The 23847-nt window shown below is 36.0% G+C and overlaps 1 protein-coding gene across 22 annotated transcripts in view; it reads right to left on the reverse strand.

Moving 5' to 3' along the window:
• Positions 1–4060: 4060 nt before the first annotated feature.
• CBLB (Cbl proto-oncogene B) overlaps positions 4061–23847 on the reverse strand; it is a 214407-nt gene continuing 194620 nt past the window's right edge. For 19 of the 22 annotated variants that reach the window (XM_025375667.1, XM_025375676.1, XM_025375677.1 and 16 more), the window contains 2 exons: positions 18686–18805; positions 4061–7855 (listed from right to left, as the gene is read on the reverse strand). In XM_025375667.1, the coding sequence (XP_025231452.1) occupies positions 7596–7855; positions 18686–18805 (380 nt within the window). In that variant the 3' untranslated portion in view covers positions 4061–7595. Of the gene's footprint in view, positions 7856–18685; positions 18806–19464; positions 19491–21123; positions 21249–23847 lie in introns of all 22 variants that reach the window. The other 3 variants (XR_003118095.1, XR_003118094.1, XR_003118093.1) reach the window with 3 other exon arrangements.

The raw sequence follows: 23847 nt of genomic DNA on the forward strand, positions 1-23847 counted from the left end.
GATCTTTAAATGGAACTAAGGGCTCTCGTTGTCATCTTCAACTTCAAGAGAGTTTAATTTTAGGGGTTAGTATCACAAAGGATTGACAAGTCACACACTGAAGTGGTAATGGTCCTTTGAGAGGAGAACAAGAACATTGGTCTTCTCAAGGTGCTAAAGTGATGATGAGAGGCTTAAGTGTCCTTATATGTCATTAATGTGAAAAGCAAAGTATGTTCAAGTTGAATTTGCAGTGTCCTTACCATGACAAGTTTATAGCCTCTTACAGATTAATAGCATGGCTGCCAAAATTGCCTTGGTGCCTACACATTAAAGGTTCACAAATGAAACAGGTTTTTTTAATTTAACCTCTGAGAATATTTATTTATTCCCCTTCCCTATTTATTAGCTTTTTTACTGAATTGAGTAATTAGAACACTTTTCTTTTGCTGAAAAATGGCAAGTGGTAAGGTAATTTTTCCTTTCCCTTTCGTAGTAAACAGTAAATTGATTTTAAAAAAAGGTACTTCCACACATTAAAAATGGCACTAGAAAGACACATAGTGCTAAGCCACTTTAGAATGCAGATTGCTTAAGTCATCCACACTTTCAAGTTGCTGATCTCTTCGCAAAATTTGCAGTGCATACGTAGTTCAGCTTCAACTACATGATTTTGTTTACTTTACAGGATCGTGCTGACCAATAAGCAAATCACTTTTTAAAAAACACCCCAACTAGTCAATAAGTAACATGTTTACATGTGTTAGTTATGTTTAACATGTATTAGTCAGTGCTCACACTAATAAAGACATACCTGAGACTGGGTATTCATAAAGGAAAGAGTTTTAATTGACACACAGTCCAGCATGGCTGGAGAGGCCTCAGGAAACTCACAATCATGGCATAAGGGGAAGCAAACACGTCCTCTCATACATGGCAGCAACAAACAGAAGCGCCCAGAAAAAGGGGGAAAAGCCCCTTATAAAACCATCAGATCTCGTGAGACTTACTCACTATCACGTGAACAGCATGAGGGTAACCGCCCCTGTGATTCAATTACCTCCCACTGGGTCCCTCTCACAACATGTGGGGATTACATGAACTACATTTCAAGATGAGATTTGGGTGGGGAACAGTCAAATCATGTCAGCATGTACTTATCTTTCTGAGTGATACCTCCTGCAATATGTGATAATAGTAGGAGGTGAAAGTCACTTACTCATTTTTAATTCTCTTTCTTGCACACAGAAGGATTGCTTAGATCTTGCCTGATTGTTTTTAGGTCTATTTTTAATATCTAATGCATGAGGTGGGACTAATTGATATGATCATAATTCTAGCTCTCGTCAATTGTTGAGTGACTCAGGGAAAGTTATGTTCTCTGATGTATAAATTCTCTGTGCAAAGAGAAGGTATCAAGTGTAATGGACCTACTTTACAAGAATTTTGAGAAATGCAACTTTGAAAATCAAACAGAAAATGTTCCCAAACTCAAAGTGCTATATAAATATTTAATTATGTTAGCACTGATTAAAATGCCCAGTAGAGATATATTAATCTTGTTTTAGACCATCTTTTTTTTTTTTTTTTTTTGCAAGAAATTCCAGATAGACATTAAGCATCACTCTTGATTAAACATTTATACAAGTAAGTGCCTTGGTACTGCTGTTTTTGATTCATGTCTAAATAGCCTAGGGCCTAGGCACTTATGGTTAAGTTTCATTTTCTGCAAGGATACTTTGTATCTTACATTGGAATGGTTCTTTAGGGAAACGTAAGCTCCTTTTGAGAGTAGTTTGAGGACAGTCACTGATGTCCTAGGGAAGTTGCTGCCAGACGTTTTGTTTCATGTCCTTGATATTTACTTCGTAAGCAAGCTAACAAATGAGGGTTGAATAGTTTACTACAAGCAATGCTTGTAGCGAAGGGAGAACTGGGTGAGATTGGGCCCTGCACTGCTAAGGGATAGAGGAGAGGGTCTCTGCTCAAGAGACTGTGGGAGGCTTTAGGTAGAATTTGCATCTCGAGGGGTGAGCCCTCTGAGCCTGCCCGGCAGAAAGTATTTCCAGAGAAACAAAATGCATCTGTCCAATCCACACCATCTCACCAGAGGACCCTCTAATAATGGCTATCTGACTATAAATACTTTTTGTTAAGCTAAGGAAACCACTGAAGTTCATTTGAAATGAAATGTCTGTGTTTTTTTTAGTAATTTACTAAACATCTTGAATCTTGTGGGCTGCCAACATGGTATGTTGAGATTTTTTCTGTAATCACTTATTTTGACTATTAATTATCTTTCCTTGTTTAATTGCCTGCATTCTAATTCAGTCTAGCCTGTCCACTCTCTCCCAGTGTTGGGCAGCCCTTAACCGCAGGGACTGGGAGCAGAGAAAGGGCAAGATATACCCTTTTTTACCACTCCTCTTCATTCTGACATTTCTGCTTCTTTGGGATTGGGGTAGGGGAAGAAGACTTAAGGGAAGAAGTAAAATTATTTTTACAAGTGCTATTATAGGGCATGTTCGATTTTGTATTTTGCCCCATGCGGTAAGTTCTCAAATGTGGACTTTGTTGTCAAGCTCAAGTGGGAGGCCACTCGGTTAGTGTCTGACACATCAGATACATCAGATATCCACTGGCTTGACTTCCTTGTGCCTGGTCCAGCAGTGCATACCCCAAAGTCTCTTGCTGCTTGGGTTACTGTGGCTGGCGGGAGGCCTCCTTAGGTCCTGCCAAGACAACTCCAGCTCCGCTGCCTTGACAGGGCTGTGCCTGTCCCAGGGGAGTATGATGTATCCTTGTCCTCCCAATGGTGGGGATGCTTATCACCTGATTGACTGCTGACTCCTCTCTAGTTTTGTTCTACCCTGCTCTAATAACCACAGATGGCACATCAGTAAGTCCATTGTATGGACTCTAATAGAATAAAATGCCAGTTCCCTAATATCTACAATTGGTGCTCTCTGGAAGCTATCATTAGTTGAATTGGGAGAGGTGGACCAAACTCAGAACATTCTCAGTCATCACTCACTATTCCCAGGTACCCCTCCAGTCCATCCTCTTCTGCTTATGATGACTCCTATGACACAGGAGTGGAAGTTCTGCCACCAGCCTCTTAATGAGTCCGACAGAGGTTTCTCGGGGGGGCTAGGAGAACAGTCTTCTCAAAGCACTGAACTAATGATGAGCGGCATCTCACCTTTGCTTAAAAAACAGTATTTTATTATGTGTGTTCTTCCTATTTGAAAAGCTTTAACTCTGAATTTCTTTCTTAATATCAACAACAAAACCTTGATCCTTTTAGGCTTACAAAAGACTACTTAGTCTTATGGGTTCTCAAACTTTCTATGAGAAACATCATTCCCAATTTCTCTTCCACAGTCCTAAAACAGGCAGGGTTGTCGAAAGCATTACATGCTTTGACACTAAACTCCTTACACATAGTAAGGGCTCAATAATTAGTTCTTAAGCACTTACCATACAGACCTAATTCTAGTACAGTGTGGTACGTTGTACACAACATTTTTGTATTGGAATTACTTGCTTATGTGTATCTCCCATTTCACGGTATGTGCCTCCAGGAAGTAACAGTTATTACTATGCACGGAATTTTGCATGTAACAATTAGTTTCACAACATTCTGCCATGATTCTTGATATAAAAGCAGTTATTAACATTGTTATCTCTGTTGTTCTCTCCCCAGGATATACTGATCAGTGAAAAAATGATTTAAGAAATGAGGAATTTAAAGACCAGATGGTACGGTTGATCAGTACCCTCAATTATCAATTAATTATATATTATAGTACATCATCCTGAAGACTTTCAGCATTTCCTAGATATGATATTTCTTACTTGGAACCTTGATACACCTTTGACTTTCAAATCTATGACATAGGGACAATTTTATCTATTATGCTATCTTAAAATTATGATTTTGGTATTTAATAACTAAATTACCCAGGATGGGTATACCTTGCACCACTCTGTTCAATCAGACATGAAGAAGAAAACTTACAACATAGAAATGCTCTAAAAATTTTGTGTTCATTTGAAAAATAAAGTACCAACTCTGCATTTGGTTAATGTTCATTTTATAAAATACCTTAAAAGAACAGATAAAATAGTTGAGGTTACATAATAACCAGAATTGAAAAGGAATGAAGAAAATATAAATTAATGGAACATGTGACTATTTTGCCACATTACACAAGTTTTAAAAAGGCATTTAAAAAACAATAAAATAGTAATTGGGGAAAAAACCCTTCACTCTATCGGTGTCTTTGTCTGGAAAACTTTCCCAGAATCACTAAAATTCCAGGTCAACAGGCAGTACCTGAATTATTCAAATATACTGTAATTTGCTTTCAAATCTGTTAGCTGAAGAGAAACTAACATTTTAACCAAGTTAATTCAGTGCAAATCAAAGCTTCAAGTTGAAAATTCGAGAGAAAAAATAACGTTCAAACTGTAGGAAATGCTTCTGGAACTGAAAAATAAAAAATTCACATTACGAACAAATCTTTGCAAGTGTTCTTGGTATATGAAATGCTGAGTTAACAAATGGGACCCTTTTAAGTTGCAATGAGGGCTCTATTATGAAGACTATTTGCAATGTGGGCAGAAGGGAAACGGAGAAGGAAGAGCTGAAGGTCGTATTTGTGGAAGGAAATTCAAGTTAAGCAAAAACTGCTTTTATTCAATTCTAGAAAAATTTGGTGAGGGTATATCATACATTAGGGGAAAAAACAGATTATGGAGATAAATTTACTGGAATATAATTGAGGATAAGTCCTTCTACCTCCAGAACATTTTTGGGTTGGGGGAGAAGGGTTCACATTGGCCAGATATCAATAAATTAATTTGTCTTAATTTTATGAATTATATGAAATGCTGACTTAAAAAAAATTTGCGTTACCAAATCTTGAGAAATGGAAGGAATGTCTAACTTTTTGAATCACAGTGAAACAAAGTCTGGATCACTTCCAAACATCAACTATCAGTCGCTTTTACAATAAAAAAACATTTAATTATTTTCTCAAAAAAATTTTTTTTAGGTTTAATTTCATAGGTGATAGATAGCAATGGGTCTTTGTTGACAGTGTTTAATAGAAAGTTTTCCTCTTTTTATTCCATTCTGTATGAATTTTTGATTCATTCTTTTCAAATGACAATACTAATGGTTGCTATTGAGTACAAGATGCAGAGATTTTGGTGGAGGCTGGTAAATTTTCTCTGCAAAATAGATATCTCTCCCACAAATTTCAGGTCCAAGTTTGCTATATCATCACCAGTCCTTCTTTTTTAATTCTCACTGGAAATTTTCAAATATTATTTATAAACGGAATGTGAATGTGCTGTTTTCTAACATTCTTATTTTACATCATTCTCTAATCTATTAGGAATGTTATAACAATGTTATCACAATGAAGTGGCAACTTTTGGCTTTTAGACTGTACCTATCAGCAGCAATCATAAAAAGGCCAAAATAAACTGTGCTACTCCAAGGTGACATCTGAAACTGTTAAAACAAGTGAAAAATCACAATGACAAAAAACAGGGGTTCATAAAGCAAAAGAAAACGTGCCAATACAATTTTAAAAGTGTAAGAAACTTCGCTCATATACCTACTTATGGGAAGAACATCTAAGGCAGATGAAAAATTCCCCTCCAGGGACATAACCAGCTCAGAACCATCTGAAAAAATTCATACAAAAGCAGAAATTACCCAAGGCCTGTGAGTTCTCATCTCATACCATGAAAGCAAGACGGTCAAAAAAAAAAAAAAAAAAAAAAAAGGCACATGTCACTTTGCAAAGGAATGCATTACCTCCTCTCCCAGGGTCAACTTAGTCTACATGTCTTTTGTATAACATTAATTTCCACCAGATCTACTAGATGTTCAGTCATGTCCTTCCAAGTCCTGAAGGCAGGCTCACTATCTGATGCATCTTTGTATATCGCAGTGGGTGTGAAGTGAAAAGAGGAGACACAGAAATATGCACAAACCCATAATTAGTCCGTATTTGGAAAACTTTCTGTGGCTTCAAGCATTTACACAGAGATGATTTTATCTCATTTCTCCATTAATTTCTCATTAGCAATGAGTAACAGCTAATTCTAAATTCTAAAGCTTTGGGGGAAACTTTCCAGGCTTTGTCTTATCAGACAGACTTTGTCATTAAAAATACAGAAAAACAAAAATAAAACATTACGCTGGAATCAGCTTTTGAGAGTTTGTGCTTTAAAAACACAGTGCCTAACAGCACCAAGCACATCACAGATGCTCAATAAATAGCTGTAGATTTATTAAGAGTAATAACATGGTGTCTGAAGAACCAACCACCATTTTGTAAAAAAGGCAAAACTGTATCAATTTTTTTCACCTGATTTGATAGAGCAGTGTGGAGCAATGAACGAGAGAATCTGCAAATTAAATATGACCTCTAATTTGATTGCAGAGAGGAAATTACTGAGAACTTTGCAAAAAACATCGCCACAGTAGCCTTGACACTTAACAGTGCATCAAAGAGTTAACGTTTCCACTGCAGTATGAACTGGTTCCCACAGCTCTCAGGAGCTAGAATGTAATCACTCAAATGGGAAATGAACTCTAATTCCATTTCAGAAAAGGTATGCCCATAATTTTATCTGAGAATTATTAATATATTTCAGGGAGAGTGCCCTCTCATTCAGCATCCCTCAAAGTAATGTAGGCATAAGTATCAGAGGACCTTGTTATATAACTTCAGTACAGCACTGTCTTATACAAGTGTTACATCTTCCACATCTGTAGTAGCTGCTTTCCAATATTGCAGATTTTTACAGTTGTGATACCCCGGGATGACAGACATGAGAATATGGAGGATTAAAGGTCACAAAGCTTAAACTAAAAAGGGAAGCTCCTTGATGTTATGTGAAAACCCCTTACAAAAGGCAGTTTATTGACAAATAAATGCTCTATACATTCAGGTTTTCCCAATCTCTCAATAGTGATGGTTTCCAAAGAAGAAACTCAGTAGTGAAGAACACATAATTTTTTTTTTTTTGCATTAGTTTGATCAGTTGAAAATCAGAACCTTTAAAGCATCTTGTGAATGGGAGAAATGGAACTGGACCTGGGAAGGGCCTGGGGATGGTAGAGAGCCAAATGAATAAATGATTTAACTGTTGATGTGGACAGCAAGAGAGCTGGTGGGAAATGTTACAGCAGACCTGACCACGCTACAAAGGGTCTGTGAAGAACACAGTACAGGTATCAAAAACCCAAAACAAAACTAAACTAAAAACAAGAACAAACTGCAACTTTGCCAAATTGTAAACAAGGAAAAGCATTTCACAGGTTCAAAGTTCAAGGGAAGTAAACGTCTTTAAATTATTTTTGTCAGTTCAACCCTGATTTAAAAATATGGCTAGCAAAAACAAGGAAGCCACAGCAGTTGACATCCTGAGCAAGCATCGGTCTCCTTTGAGAAGCTGCACTCCCAAGCCTCTTCTCAAGCTGCTACATGAGGAGGAGACACTTCTCTCTTGAATTCCATCTCAGTTCTCTCATTTCCACACTCCTGGAATATGTCGATTGCTTTCCATTTTGGTGTCTACAGTTCTGGTTGCTATAGATTTAGACGTGGGGATACTGGAGGAGGGAAGGCAAATTCTCGCAGGATGCTCCGGGCAACTTCGACATTATTCTGGGCTATCTCTAAGGCTCTCTTCACCTCTTCAAAGGCATAACCCTCTCCCATGAGTTTTGCAATTTTTGCATCGACATTTTCCAATGCCGCCTCAGGCCCATGGGGTTTTCTGTGGTGAATTTCTGGTGCAGTCCTGCGGGGTCGTGGTTTAGGGGGTCTGGCTGGTGCTTGTGAACCATCTGTGTAGATTTTTAAAGAGACATACCATTTAGACAGAGATAAAAATGAAGGCAAGACAACATAACAGCATTATCTCATTTCCTATGGAAATATTATTTCTTGTTTTCTTTACAAATAAAACTTTCTTTTTCAATTTTTCCATACTATTGTGGGATAGGTAGTATTATCCTCATTTTGAACAAGAGAAAATTAAGGTACAGTGTGTTGGTAGTTCCACTGAGAAATTTACACATTTCCTTCTCTATTCCACATTTTATTCTTCAGGCCATATGTAGTCAGAGAGAGAGAAAGAAAAAAATAATCAAAATAACTATCTAAAAAAGGAAGGCTTTCACTTTGTTTAGCAATATAGTTCACGTTCTACTACAGCACAGGCTTTGGTTGATGGTTCTCCAGAGGAACAATCTTGCGAGGTTTCTATGAGAGGAAACTATGTTTACAAGCTCACAGATATCCATGGCAGACCATTCCCACAGGTCCTGAGTCCCATCCATGTCACAGCAGAACTGCTCTAAAACAGATGCTCTGTAGCATCTTCCTGGCTGATTTTTCAAGTTAATAATCTGTGCCTTACTGATGCTAGGAGGAAAAAAAAACAACAACAAAATAGTAGATGCTTTGACTCTACTGTAGTCAATAGGTCGAACAGAAGGAAACTCAGTGCTTTGCTCCAACACTTTATACAGATTGCAATGTAAGAAGTTTTGCTCAAGAACGAGCAAACCTAGAACAAATATTAGGAGTAGAGAATTGGGTTCTAGATCAGTCCCTTGGTGATAATACAGCCTCCAGTTTAAACCAATGACACTGGTACCCATGAATGGACAGTAACCTTAAGGAAAAAAAAAAGGTCCCAGGTCATGGGCTAGCTAACTTGACAGGGCGCTTTCATCATGTATTTCCTAGTTATGTATAGCACTTTATCTCAAAAGCCTAGACAAAAAATATACACACACACTATACATATGCATGTATACATTTTGTTTTTTGTTTTTTGTTTTTTTTTTGAGATGGAGTTTTGCTCTTGTTGCCCAGGCTGGGGTGCAATGGCGCAGTCTCGGCTCACTGCAACCTCTACCTCCCGAGTTCAAGCAATTCTTCTGCCTCAGACTGCCAGGTAGCTGGGATTACAGGCGTGCGCCACAAGGCCTGGTTAATTTTGTATTTTTTTAGTAGAGACAGGGTTTCACCATATTGATCAGACTGGTCTTGAACTCTTGACCTCAAGTGATCCACCTACCTTGGCCTTCCAAAGTGCTGGGATTAAAGGAATGAACCACTGTGCCTGGTCCAGATATACATTTTAAAATGTCAGCTTTATGTCATGAAATACACTTATGGATTGAAGACTATCTAGACAACAATATTTAATATCTTTCTCCTAGACCACTGACAAATGCCAAACAACAAATTCAAGGACACAGTTAAGTGAATGGTGATCTGAGGTTAAAAGCCAAATGTCTCGTACTTAATGTTCCCATCTTGTCTCCCCACTTCTGCTGCCTCAGCAACTTTCCCAATGGCTTCAGGAGATACTGTAAGCGGATATTTTCAATAATAATAAATTTAAATAATAAAAGCTAATCTAATGTATTATTTAATATTTTTCCTTTCTAAATCAAAAGACGTGTATTTTTCCATGAGAAGGTAACTTGTAAAAATATCACCCTATATACAATTCTAGCAATATCAATATAACATATATAAAACAAAGCCTCTAGGATAAAAGCACTGTTTCCAAAAATAGTATGTCTTTTTTTTTTTAATGAGATGAAGTCTCATTATGTTGACCAGGCTGGTCTCGAACTCCTGTCCTCAAGCAATCCTTCCATCTTGGCCTCCCAAAGTGCTAAAATTATAGGCGTGAGCCACCATGCCTGGCCATGATGACAGTCTTATTTTAAATTATTCCTTTTTTGTAACAAAATGTCCAATTTTAAAAAACATTATAGCTGTAGACAATGTATATTAAAGTATGCCCATATGTAAGAACATATAATTTCTGGTCCTTGCTAATATCTATACTGTTTCTTGGATCTGTAATTAAACATCTCAAACTATTATCGTCTGCTAAATTGCATCTCTTAGTATGTTTTGTAGTTCCATTTATTTTCCTGTTAAGTATTTTCATTATATCATAAAGGAATGGACAATAAATTGTGTTTTGCTTTTAACCATTTTCAAAAACTATTAGAAATTATTGAAAGCGCCGGGCGCGGTGGCTCAAGCCTGTAATCCCAGCACTTTGGGAGGCCGAGACGGGCGGATCACGAGGTCAGGAGATCGAGACCATCCTGGCTAACACAGTGAAACCCCGTCTCTACTAAAAATACAAAAAATTAGCCGGGCGTAGTGGCGGCGCCTGTAGTCCCAGCTACTCGGGAGGCTGAGGCAGGAGAATGGTGTAAACCCGGGAGGCGGAGCTTGCAGTGAGCCGAGATCGCGCCACTGCACTCCAGCCTGGGCAACAGAGCGAGACTCCGCCTCAAAAAAAAAAAAAAAAAAAAAAAAAAAAAAGAAATTATTGAAAGCTTTCCTTTAATCAATTACCAAAAAATTCATACATTTAAATCATGTCTCCTGAGACACTTTTAGATGAGAAAAGTACCTAGACTTTGATACAAAAGTACCTAGACTTAGAAAACAATTAACTTGTTTTCTACAGGTAATTTTCTAAGAGATTTTTAATAGTTATTTTGTCTGTCCAGGATACTGAGATGTGCACACGAATGCCAGGCATGTTTGAAAAGAACAGCTGTGTATACAAGTGGGATGAATAATAGTATTCATGACAGCCAGCAATGCCTCTAATAAATAGTATAATGGCAATTAAATCTTAAATCTCAGTTTGGCCCCTAAGATCTTGGGCTAAGCAATTTACTTTCACAATTCTCATTGTCCAAATCTACTTTTATATATCTGTGTTTAGAGGTATTATTTATCCCTTTTCAATCAGGTAGTATGAGAATTAATGTAATATACAGTATATGGACTGAGGAGACCATTAAAAATAAAGAACAATGAATTAATGTTTATAATGACAAGTGCTATACTCAAATGCTATAGACCAGCAATTACTATAAATTAACAGGAATGCCAGAGAAGTATGAAAGAAGTTTTGTTGTGAGTGTCTGATTCTAGAGAAAGCCTTCTAGAAGAATATTAAAAAGCAAGATCTGGTGCAACCTGAACTACTAGTTGTTAAAAAGGGGATCATTTCCTCATTGACCATAAAAGCAAATTGCTTAGAACCAATCACTCTGTCTCTTCCCAAAGCTCAGACACAGCCTTCACTTTCTCCACTTTTCTTTTTCACAGTATCTAAAAGTGGATTACACCAGGTCCTCATTTACTTTAGCACTTTCAAATGTGTAGGATAGTGGAAGGAAGCAATGAAATGAAGACGAAACTATCTTCTGTTCCCCTAAAAGTTATTATATTGCAGTTTGGGAGCACATTGAAATAACTATAAATTTTATCAACCCTATGGAATTTCTGTACCTGAATACACATCATCCTTAAAAATAGTTATTTTGGAAGAGCATGTTTGTTCTAGTGCTAACATCCATGTTCATGGTATTTTTGAACTCTTACGACTAATTACAGCAGTATCAAAATAAGTACAAGAATGTGAGCCACAGGATATAAGTAGTACATCTTCTGGGGTACCAATTTTATTAAAGGATATAAGGTCATTAATATTTTAAAGCACTGAAATGAATACAGATACACTAAGGAGTAAAATACAAAGTTTGCACAAATTTTTGAGATAAAACAGACTTTGAAACAATGTCTTGCACTAAAAAACTAAATATTGACCTCTTCTACCTAATGCCCCAGTCCTTTGTTGTTCACTGTAAACTCTTCTTTGAGAAAGAAAGATTTGAGAAGCCCTGGTTTCGGAGTAAATTTTGATTCAGCTTTCCTTTTCTGAGCATGTAAAAGAACAGAGTGATGTGGCAGATCATCAATAAGACAGTTACTATACCACTGTTACGACTTGAGACCATCACTGCAACAGTTACTACTGTTACTACTTGAGACCATCATTAGGAGAGTTACTACTGTTACTACTTGAGACCTTCACTACACAGTTAACTGCTGTTACTACTTGGAGACCTTCATTACAACAGTTACTACTGTTACTGCGTGAGACTGTCATTAGGACAGTTACTACTGTTACTGCCTGAGTCCCTCACTACAAGACTGAACAAAGGGATAAACACAGAAATGATAACAACAACAACAACAACAAAAAAAAAACCAAAAGAAACTGTTTTAAGGAAAGGGTTGGGGAAGAAGAAGAGAGCTCCCTGCTTCTAGTGAGCAAAGGCAGCACCCTGAGCTTCTACAGCCCTTTGTATTTATTGGGTAGAAAAAGCAGGGAGGGGGAGGAGGTAATGATTGGTCAGCTGCTTGACTGATCACAGGTTCACATTATTGTTAACAGGCTTCAGATGTGCCTAATCACAAGCAACACTTGTGCCTGGGTCTGACTGCCCTCAGCATCCCTTCCGGGCAGCAGACGCAGTTTGTCAGTTTCCCAACATTCTTTTAGGAGAACAGTTTGCTGTTTACTCGTATAGCCTCCAGTGGTATACTGAGTTGACCACCACCCTCATTCTTTCAGCCTCCAACAGAGTGACATACAGAACAATACTGGATGGCATGGGAATTAGCATAACATGGTTGGAATAATACCTAGAACGATTACTCGAGGTCATACATTCTAGGCAGGGGCAATCATTGAAACTTGTGGGATGAAAAAAAAAAAAAAAACAATTTTAGATGCTAATATGGTTTGTGGCCTTCCCAAGAGCCATAGTACATACAGATATATCTCTATCTCTATGTCTACTAAGCACATCTGTGGTATTAAACTGTCATTTTTCCTGGGGACAGAAAGCTTATTAGGAAAAAAAAAAAACGAAACAAAGCAGTGTCCAAAAGACCCATAGGCAGACCATAATTTTTTAAGTGAGACACACTGCTGTATATCTACAAAACCTCTATTTAAAGAATTGAGAATAGTTCATTTCAGTGGCTGTCAATTATTTTGCCACAAAAAGCCTTTATTACTCCTCTCATCTATAAAGATTGGGTTGAGTTTTCTTTTTGTCTATATTTTGAAAGATGTGTCTAATAAGCAAATGCTATTGTATTGATGAATACATTTTCCCATTTTCTATTATACTGGATCATGTTCAACAATAAGTATAACACTGAGCTTCTATATATCTAGACAATAGCAAAGGGATTTAACGTGAAAGTTTTCTTGTATATAAAGTTAGGGTTTCTGTTATGGTTTCAAAATGTTAAAAATGTATTTGATAGCACATAAAAATAATGGACTGTCAAACAATAATTTAAAATGACATTTTTTAAAATGATGCAGTAAAATATTTATAATACTCTTAAATGGAATTGAGACAGAATTGACATATTGAGTTTGATCTTGAGATCATAAGTGAAATGTGCATAGACAAAACATTACAAGGTTGCACTTGAAAATGGCAATAATGTTCCTTATTGATAGGGTTATAAGTGATTGCTTTTTCTTATTGATTATTTTCTCTGTAATTTCTTTTTATTTTCCAATGTATATATAGTATGTGATAAATAGAAAAACTACCACCACCAACAAAATAGTCTCAGATCTCCTCTGATACTCTTAAAGGCCTCAGCTGTACAAGTATCTAAGACTGAGAACCAGAGATTGATTTTGCTCATGTGAAAAATATAGGAAGTACATAGTGGGTGGCTTTTCTAAGATCATGTGAAAGATAATCAGAATCTTGATTTTGAAATATCTAGTACAGTTTTACTATTTCTAAAACCCTCCATTTCTTTGTCATCACAACTATTCCATCACTATTATCAGGATTTTACCACTGAACGTCTCCAAACTCAGTTTAGCAATTCTTGTAACATGCATGTGTACATTTTTTTCTAACTTAATTTTGGCATGCTGATAGGACCACAACATAAACTTTATTTATTAACAAATTTTTAAAAAATTGAAACTGATTTAAATTCTGTCACGCTTATACTTTCTGCAGTAGCTTGAGTTAGTTACTAACCTTTGTTGTGTCTTTCTTTCTTCTATAAATTGACATTAACAATATCTATTTCAGGCTGTGCTCATTGGCTCATGCCTATAATCCCAGCACTTTAGGAGGCTGAGGCAAGTGGATTACCTGAGGTCAGGAGTTCAAGACCAGCCTGACTAAAATGGTGAAACTCCATCTCTACTAAAAATACAATAATTGCCTGTAGTCCCAGCTACTTGGGAGGCTGAGACAGGAGAATTGTTTGAACCTGGGATGTGGAGGTTGCAGTAAGACAAGATTGCACCACTGTGCTCCAGCCTGGGTGACAGAGCGAGACTCTGTCTCCGAAAAAAAAAAAATATATATATATATAAATAAAATGTGTGTGTGTATATATATATATTTATTTCAGAGTGGTTATGAGAAATAAAATTATATCTATTTCTATATTACACAGTAAAAATATGTTTATATTTATATGTATAATATACCATATTATGTAACCATATATTTGTATAAAATATTAAATATATAAATGTATAATTATAAATAGATAACATACATTATTAAATAAAATAAGATGAATATTTATATTTTAGTGTATAACTATATAAATACAATTATATATATTAACTTATATAAAATTTATATATCTGTATCTAAGATACTTAGCAAAGCATCAGGACTATAGTATATGCTTAACAAACTTAACAAATTTTAATTAGATAAAATAATATTGTACATATTATCTGAAACATACTTTCTAAATCTACTTAGTAAAACAGCCACAATTCTTGGAACAGACATCAAAACTCTTAGACTACTGACCTTCTCAACTATAACAATAACAGAATTAGAAAAAAATATAAATAAATTTAATTGATCAACGAATAAAAGAAATCTCAAACACATTATAATAACTTTGTTATTCTACCAGAAGTTGGATCAGTTAATTCTGGGACTCGTTTTTATGCCATAAGGTTGAATTACTGCCGGTCGCGTGCAGTGGCTCAAGTCTGTAATCCCAGCACTTTAGGAGGCTGAGGTGGGCAGATCACAAGGTGAGGAGTTCGAGACCAGCCTGGCCAACATGGTGAAATTCCGTCTCTACTAAAAATACAAAAATTAGCTGGGCATGATGGTGGGTGCCTGTAATCCCAGCTACTCAGGAAGCTGAGGCACGAGAATAGCTTGAACCCGGGAGGTGGAGGTTGCAGTGAGCCAAGATTGAGCCACTGCACTCCAGCCTGTGCAACAGAGTGAGACTCCATCTCAAAAAAAAAAAAAAAAAAAAAAAAAAAGAAATACTTATAGAAGGACATGATTTAATAAACTAAATTAGAAACAAATAAAAAAATCACATATACTGTTTTAACTATATCCAGAAAATGGTTATTTAGTATTAGATTTGTAAGGAAAACAACTCTAGGTTCTCTGGCTTTCAAACTGAAGCTGTCTGTATGCCCCAGTATTTCATGTAGCTGAACTGTGGGAGAACGCAACATTGCCATTTCCTTGGTTGAAACAGAAAATCTTAAAGACATATAATCTACCTTAAAATTACAACCCTTGTGTCAAGTGAAGCCATGATTTTCAACTGAGATCATAACAGAGATAAACTATTGAATATTTGGTCCTAATATAAAATTTATTCACTATTCCATCAATTCTCCTTTAAGCTAGTAAACTAATAGTAGTATTGAAATTAATTCCTTTTGTAATGAGATCTCCTTTATTTTATAATGAGATGGGCTTATTTGGCAATAAGGTCTTTTAATGGTTTCAAACACATGTGAGTTGTGCTAAAATCTAGCATTGTTTTCAAGTGTTACCTTGAACTTCCTTCTACATACTAACAATATGAAAAATCACCTCAAGGGTGAATGGTGCACTTCATTAACACAAGCCTTTTAGAGTTTTCAAAGAATGGTATTCAAACTGTAGTACAGTATGTCTTACAACAAGGGAAAGCAAACTGGGAAATTTGTAAAACCTCACACATAGAAGAGACATGAGCCCCATGTGAATAATACAACCATGTAGAGAAACAAGCATATTATTAGCAAAAATATTTGTCCTATATACAGGTCTATGTGAATTTAACATGTGCTGGTAAGCTCTTCTTATATCTGGGCTACCTATGATATGTTCATATATTTAAATTTCAATTATACACTGAAAACTATAAAATATTTTCCTTTGGGTGTAATAAACATTTAAAAGGCTCTTTATATATGTAGACATACGTATACATGCAGACATACTTTTTTGATAAAACAAGGGAGATATTTTAAAATCAATGAACCTACATTTTAAAATTCTTTAGAAATATGCTTTCCATAGAAGCCTATCCATAAATAAGTCACTATCAATTATTTACACAGCCATAAGTGATAACAGAAGTTGAATTCATAAGGTATAGCAGTCATACCAGAACCCCCATTTGGTCATCTTAAAGAGGCCTTAATAAAAACAGATTAATTACTGCAAAATAAGAGCTATTAGAATCCTAAAGGCATATATGCATTCAGTCTCAAGGGCCGAATGGAAAGACCTCATCTAGAAGGCAAGCTCAGTCTCTCTGCTGATGTGAAATAAACTAGTCAACAGCCTGGTAGGCCTGTGAGCTTCATGTAAACAAACATCTGTTGGAAAAAAGTATCTTATTTTCTGTGGTTGACTGTGTTTGTAAAGAGAATTTAGGGAGTAGACTGAAATATTTGATGTCACAGCTAGCTGGGGCCCTCAGAGTAATAGTCAGGATCCTTTTATTACTTAGGTAAAAACCAGTTCAGGCTTCTGGCAAATGGCTATTCGGGGATATTTCAACAAGGTTTGTGATTTGAAGTTCTTCCAGACATTTCTAGTGTAATGCTAATCGGGATTCACACTGCTTGAAATAATATATGTGAATGATGTTCCTCTGGGCTCTACAACACCCACTTATTATGCAGCAAACTGTAAAGAAGCTGTGAAAACACTGTGTTTTGGCCACAACTTTTCCCATAACTAAAGTGTACGTTTCTTTTAATCCGGAGCTGGTGGTACTGAATATGTTATTTTAAATCAGTCATAGCACTTTGCTTGAAGTTATATTTTAATGCTATTTTCTTAAAAAAAAAAAATGCTTCCTTATGTTATACAGAAGCTGTCAGATACTGTCTTTCTTTCTTGATTTTCATGTTTTGTCATCAAATTATTTTGACTGGAATTTCAGGCTAATCATGGATATATATGAAACCCTAGAATGACTAGAAACAAACTGGTAAGAGAACACCGGACAAAATTTGAAAAGATTAAAAAGATTTTCTATGCTTTCCTGAGTTATATGCAAGCATTTAAACATATAAAACTACACAGGGATTTCTGCATCTCCCAAGCATGGCATCGAGCATATAAGAACTACCATACTGACAATTCTTAAAACAGCTCATTAATTATCTTGATTCAGAAGTTTCAGAATGTATTGCTATTACTATTAGCAAATCTGCTATCAACTGAGGTTTTAGCTTAAAAAAATTTTGAAATAAGACAAAAGTTCATATAGGAAAACTTCTGATATTCACAAATATGAGACAAAAATAGTGCTTATCAGATATGTGTGTTGAGTTTAATACAGACATCGGCTATTCTTCCCTCCTTTTGCCTAGTTGTCCACTCAAATCCATCCATCCATCCATCCATCCATCCATCCATCCATCCATCCATCCATCCATCCATCCATCCATCCATCCATCCATCATCCCCAACTATCCATCTAAGAAACACATGCTCGGCACTCTGTTGGACACCTCAGTAGGCCTTTGGGAGATGATTAGATTATGCAGGTGAAGCCCTCATGAAAGGGATTGGTTTCCTTACAAAACAGATCCCAGAGTACTCCCTTGCCCTTGTGAGGACACAGTATGAAGGCAGTTATCTATGAACCCGGAAGAGGGTCCTCACTAGACACTGAATGTTGGTACTTCTTGGATCTTGGACTTCCCAGCTTCCAGAACTGTGAGACATATATGTTTGCCGTTTAGGCGATCCAATCTATGGTATTCTGTTATAATAGCCTGAACTGACTAGGACAAGCAGTGAACCAAACAACATTCTTATCTTCAAAGTGTTAATACTTGAGCAGACGAGAAAGATAACCAACAGTCAAGCAAATGAATTTTGAATAACAAAATTTTAGGTAGTGATGGGTGCTATGAAGAAAAAGCAAAAAAGGAAAGAAAATGACGGGAGAAGATAGGGTCTACTTAGATATGTTCAGGGAAAGCCTCCTCGAAAAGCAAAGAAGCAGCATTCTGTTATTAATAGTTATGAGTATGACTTGTATTTATGAAAATGGTACATCCTTCTATTTGATGGCTGTCAGTGGAACACTGGTTGGAGGCCTAAATAAGCTAAGAAAATGAAGAGTTTGGTGCCAGTATTAATTCCACAGAGATTTCCATAAAACAGCATTTCAATGTACAAAGAGATTTTCCCCATTTCCCAAATCTAAGACAAAATGAAAGTTAGATAATGAATACATTCTGAATCAACGAAGTGGCTCCACTGAGTGATCAAAGATAATATTAAGCTTGATATTTTTCTTTTCCATGAGGCAGTTTTGTAGCCATTCCTCTCACAATGCAAGCTTCATAAGCAGAATGCAAAGATGATCAAAATACTTTCTTAGGTGGACAACATTCATTAAATTATATAATGAATAAGAAGGTGCTCTGAAAAGCATAAAAGCACTATGTAACAATAAGGGATTATTGTTACTGTTATTAGCCAACTCACCTGAACACGAAGGAAGCTGATCATAGTCCTGTGATGTTCTGTTAGTTTTGATATTTTCACCTGGTAACCTTCTAGCGGGAGGCAAAGGAACTTGGCCACTTGCTAGATCAACAAAGGGATCTTAAAAATAAAAACAAATTTCAAATTAAAAGGATGATCTCTGTTGACTGGCTGAAGAAAAAAATTCTAGAATTATTTCATGAAGATTATGGCTTTCAAAAATAAATTAGAAAATTAAGTTCATGACTGATATTAACCATTTTTTACTGCCTGCATATTTTCAAATTTCTTCATCACTTGCTTAAAATATGCTCTTCACATTTATTTCCAGAAAATACAGACTACTTGTTTTATATTTATATTTTGCAGATATCTTGTTTAATTATAAGATTGTTGACAGTAAAAAGAGTTTCTAAATTTCATTTTCTGTCCCAATCCAACCTGTACAATATAGAAGTTCTAAAGTAAAAGCAAAAAACAAACAAAACAAACATAAAACCATGGGTTTGGATCCTCCCTGTAAGAGTATTATCAAATTACTTGATCTCTCTAGGCACTGGGCACACAAGATTTGTAAAACAGACCTGAAACTCTGGATGTGTGTGGATTAAATGAAGTTGTGTAAAATCTTCTGTACATACAAGGTGCTTATTTTACATTGGGCATTCTATGCTTAACATCATTGTTGTTAGTTGGCTCACAAAATAGTCAATTTAATTGTTAAAATTATGCCATTTAGTAATTAACATTTGAATATACAGTAAAATGTGATAATTTACCACCTTGGCAGTCAGAGACAGGGCATCTGAAATAGTAAAAAATATGATATTTACTAACTGGAACTAAAGGGAGAAAAAGAGATTTTGTCAATGTTGCTGTATTAAATCATTAACACCATAAATCCAACTGGTTTAACATTCAAAGTATTACATGGGTTTAAATTCTTAGAGAATTGATTCCCTTTTTGAGTAGAAGAACATTATATCTGAAAACCTCGGTTCACTAATAATTTATCTAACTATCATTGCCACCTGAGGCTCTGCTGCTTTCCTCTCATAGTACTTTTATGTTGTCGGTATCTCTGAAAGCACCATCAATTCTTCTGAGAACAGGGATCTCCGGGATCTTGTCTTACTCCTCATGTTTGAATTCTACCTCCTAATTCAAACATAGCACCTAGAACACTCTTGGCAAATAGCTTGCACTTAATATTTACTTTTAACTACCACAAATAAATCCACACAAATTCAGATTGTTCACAAATTCAAAATCAGTGAAACCTGAATTGCTAATGTAAAGCAAAAATTGTAAATATTAAAGAAGACCTGATTGAATTTCACTGTTTTAACTTCCACTCCCATTAGACATTAATAATATGTAAGTATTTGATTATTTAAGATGAAAACATATGCTTAAATATTGCCTATTTTTATATTAGGTTTTGACTGGATAATGTAAGGCAGGATTTGAAGCCATTATCTTTTCACCTTTTTTTGCAGTATAATAATTATCACCAGCTTTGCTGAGGACTTTCTGACTTAGACAAGGTTCTTTAATTTGTTTTCATTAATTTCAAGATTAAAATAACTCTTAGATTTTGAGTTTTCACTATTTGAAGAATTGATGGTCCAGCTCCATTATTTTCTTTTTTTTTTTTTTTTTTTTTTTTTTTTTTTTTTTTTTTTTTTTTTTTGAGACGGGGTCTCGCTCTGTCCCCCGGGCTGGAGTGCAGTGGCCGGATCTCAGCTCACTGCAAGCTCCGCCTCCCGGGTTCCCGCCATTCTCCTGCTCAGCCTCCCGAGTAGCTGGGACTACAGGCGCCCGCCACCTCGCCCGGCTAATTTTTTGTATTTTTTAGTAGAGACGGGGTTTCACTGTGCTAGCCAGGATGGTCTCGATCTCCTGACCTCGTGATCCGCCTGTCTCGGCCTCCCAAAGTGCTGGGATTACAGGCTTGAGCCACCGCGCCCGGCCAGCTCCATTATTTTCCCAGAAATATTTTTAGGAAGGAATGAGAAGATAAATCACATGAGACAAATGTTGATCTTTCGGTTTGTTAGAGAAACCAAAGGAAACAAATACAGTGATTTCAGCATAAATTTTGAAATCTCCCAAATTTCAAAAACTAGATATTTCATAAAATTTACTTCAGGTTCTTGTAGACTCTAAATGCCCCTGATATAACATTAAATGTTATTAAATGTATTTACAATACATACACTTGCTTATTTCTTTACGGGAAATTTATAGGCTTGTCAAATACACTTAATGCTATTTCTAATCATCTATTTAAGGTTAAAAAGTACACTCTGGAGACATTTCAGAGCCATAAATAGATAGACTACAAAATATACCACTCTACTATATTCTTCCATTAAACTATATTATTTTAAAAGTACTAGATACACTCAAAATATTATTATAAATAGCAAAAATACCTGCTTACGGTTCTATTTTGAATCATTATCATTTCTATCTTGCATCATATCCTAAGTTTGCTATTTGTCAGCCATAGGGTAAACTGGGCTCTCTAAAGCAAATTATAAAGTTGGAAGCATTCAGGCTTTAAAGGGAAAGACATTAGATATAACACAATTGCTACACAGAGTACAGTAATTACCAGTTGTCCCCGAAAAGAAAATTTTGTAAAGTAATAATGCTTTTCTAAAATAAATTCTTCAAAACTTCCAAAACTACAGAAAAATATTATATCCACAGGATTAAAACAAACTGAAATTATCACAGCCAATTTATCATTTATATAGTAATAAGTGTTTGAGAAATAAATGGATACATACAAAGATATTAATGTGTTCTAAAAAGCAAAGTAGTACTGCCTGTGATTTATAGTATAGCACTGCAAAACTGAAAATTTAATACTTATTTGGGAGATTATAAAAAACTAAGGGAACCCTGGGAGGAAATGGTTTGCTACTTAAAAAAGAAATGAAATATACATCAATAAAAATTATATTGCATACAAATATTTAATAATTATATATAATGCTCATAACATATTAACTGGAAAATGGTTATAAACAGCATGTACTATGAGAAATAAATTTTACATAAATGTGAACTTACATACTCATAGGCAAAAACAAAAACAAAAAAATAAAGAAGGATACATAACAATGATTATCTTTAGTAGGAGGAAGTATGGGTTTTTTTGTTTGTTCGTTTTTTTGAGAGAGTCTTGCTCTGTCACCCAGACTGGAGTGGATTGGTGCAATCTTGACTCACTGCAACCTCCGCCTCCTGGGCACAAGCTGTTCTCTTGCCTTGTCCTCCCAAGTAGTTGAGACTACAGGCACGAGCCACCAACCCAGCTAATTTTTATATTTTTGTAGAGTCGGAGGTTCGCCATGTTGGCCAGGCTGGTCTCAAATTCCTGAGCTCAAGCAATCTGCCTGCCTCAGCCTCCCAAAGTGCTGGGATTACAGGCATGAGCCACCATACACGGCCCGGAATGTTTTTCTTAATTTTTTTTTTTTTTCTTCACTATCTGAAATATTTTCCAAATTTTTACTAAGTGTAAAAACAGAGGCAAATAAAATTAAACATTTAAAACAATGGCAAATTTCCTCCCTGGCTGTCCATAAACCACCTGGAAAATTTATCAGTTATCCCCCAAATTTTAATAGCGTATATCAAAGCAGAAACTAATTGCTAGAAAAGGTTTGAAGAGCCATTTAGGTGAAACAAAGTTCTCCCCTCTTTGCTGCCCTCATGCTTTAGCTCACGTTCTTATCTTAGTATGTAATGATCTACTATTGGTTTAAATCCTCCAGTGTCAGATAACTCACTACACTCAGGTAGAACAATTCGTAATGATTTAGGAAACTTCTTTGTAGGATGAACGCAATTTTCATTCTTAACATTTCCCATTGATCTTACTCCTACCTTCTGAAGTGACATGGAAAAAATATAATCCTTCTTTCCCAAATATTATAACCAAAGACAACTCTCATCTACATCCAAGGTCTTCTCTTCTCTGAGCCAATTCTCAGTTCTTTTAATCCACTCTAGTTTACTTTATCATCCTGGTTGCACTCTTTTGAGAATACCCTAGCCCAGCATATTTCAAACTTGAATATGCATCAGAATCACCAGGAAGGCTTGTGACCACTGGGTCCCATTCCCAGGGTTTCTGATGTATTAAGTCTTGAATTTTCATTTTAAAGCAAATCCCCAGGAGATGCTAATGTTGTGAATCTGGAGAACACCATTTGAGAACCGCTTCTCTAGTCCATTAACGCTTCAACATCTGCCTGGTCTCCACAAACGCTGAGCGCTGTGGAGGACTTCACTCCTCAGATTTGAATTCTGCGAGTTCAAGTCCCAAATGGCATGAGCTTCCTTATCATGATGATGCTTTATAAAGACTGTAGTCAACAAAACCCCTAAAACCTTTTCAACAATTGTTGCTAGTGATCTGGATTTTCTTCGTATTTTACTCATGCATTTCTGGATCCAAGAATAAAACTTTCATTTATCTTTAATAAAGTCAATTTGGCTAGCTTTCAGAGTTTAACTGTGACTTCAGATAAGATCTTCAAATGAGATTACAGGTTAGAGAAACAGCAAAAGAAAGGTAGCATAAGGACTGACAAAACACTGTATTTTGTGCACTGCACAAACACACCTAGTTATGGTTATGAGAAGGACTTAAATACAACCTTTGTTTTGTTTCTTGAATCCTGGCCTGGCACAAAGTAGACAGAGGGGTGTCTACTTCAACTCACCAGCAAAAAGGAAGTACTTTTTTGTAATATGGAAAAAAGCACATATACACTAGTGGTAGCCTTGGGATTGGAGACAAAAAAGTGTAAAGCTTTGGTTGAGGACTTCAGGTTTTGTTAAGAAATGATTGGCCTGTCCAAAATTGATGGCTCATGTACAGCTGTAGGCATTACTATTCTGCCAAAAGAAATCTTGTATGAAAGCCTAAAATAGGAAAAGAGATAAAAGAAGAACGAGAGCCCTGGCTCTGCTTGCCCTGCCCCCTTGATCCTACAAGAGTCCTGAGGCTCTTTTGCAGAGACATAGGACACTGCAGTTTGACAATCACTACTATATAGAAGTCAATGAGCTATAAGGCTGAAAAGCTGAACCTGGCCCAACTGTGCAGGGCACTGAATGTTGGAATAAAAGTGTAGGCT

This window comes from Theropithecus gelada, chromosome 2 (genome assembly GCF_003255815.1).
Source record: "Theropithecus gelada isolate Dixy chromosome 2, Tgel_1.0, whole genome shotgun sequence".
Lineage (NCBI taxonomy): Eukaryota > Metazoa > Chordata > Mammalia > Primates > Cercopithecidae > Theropithecus > Theropithecus gelada.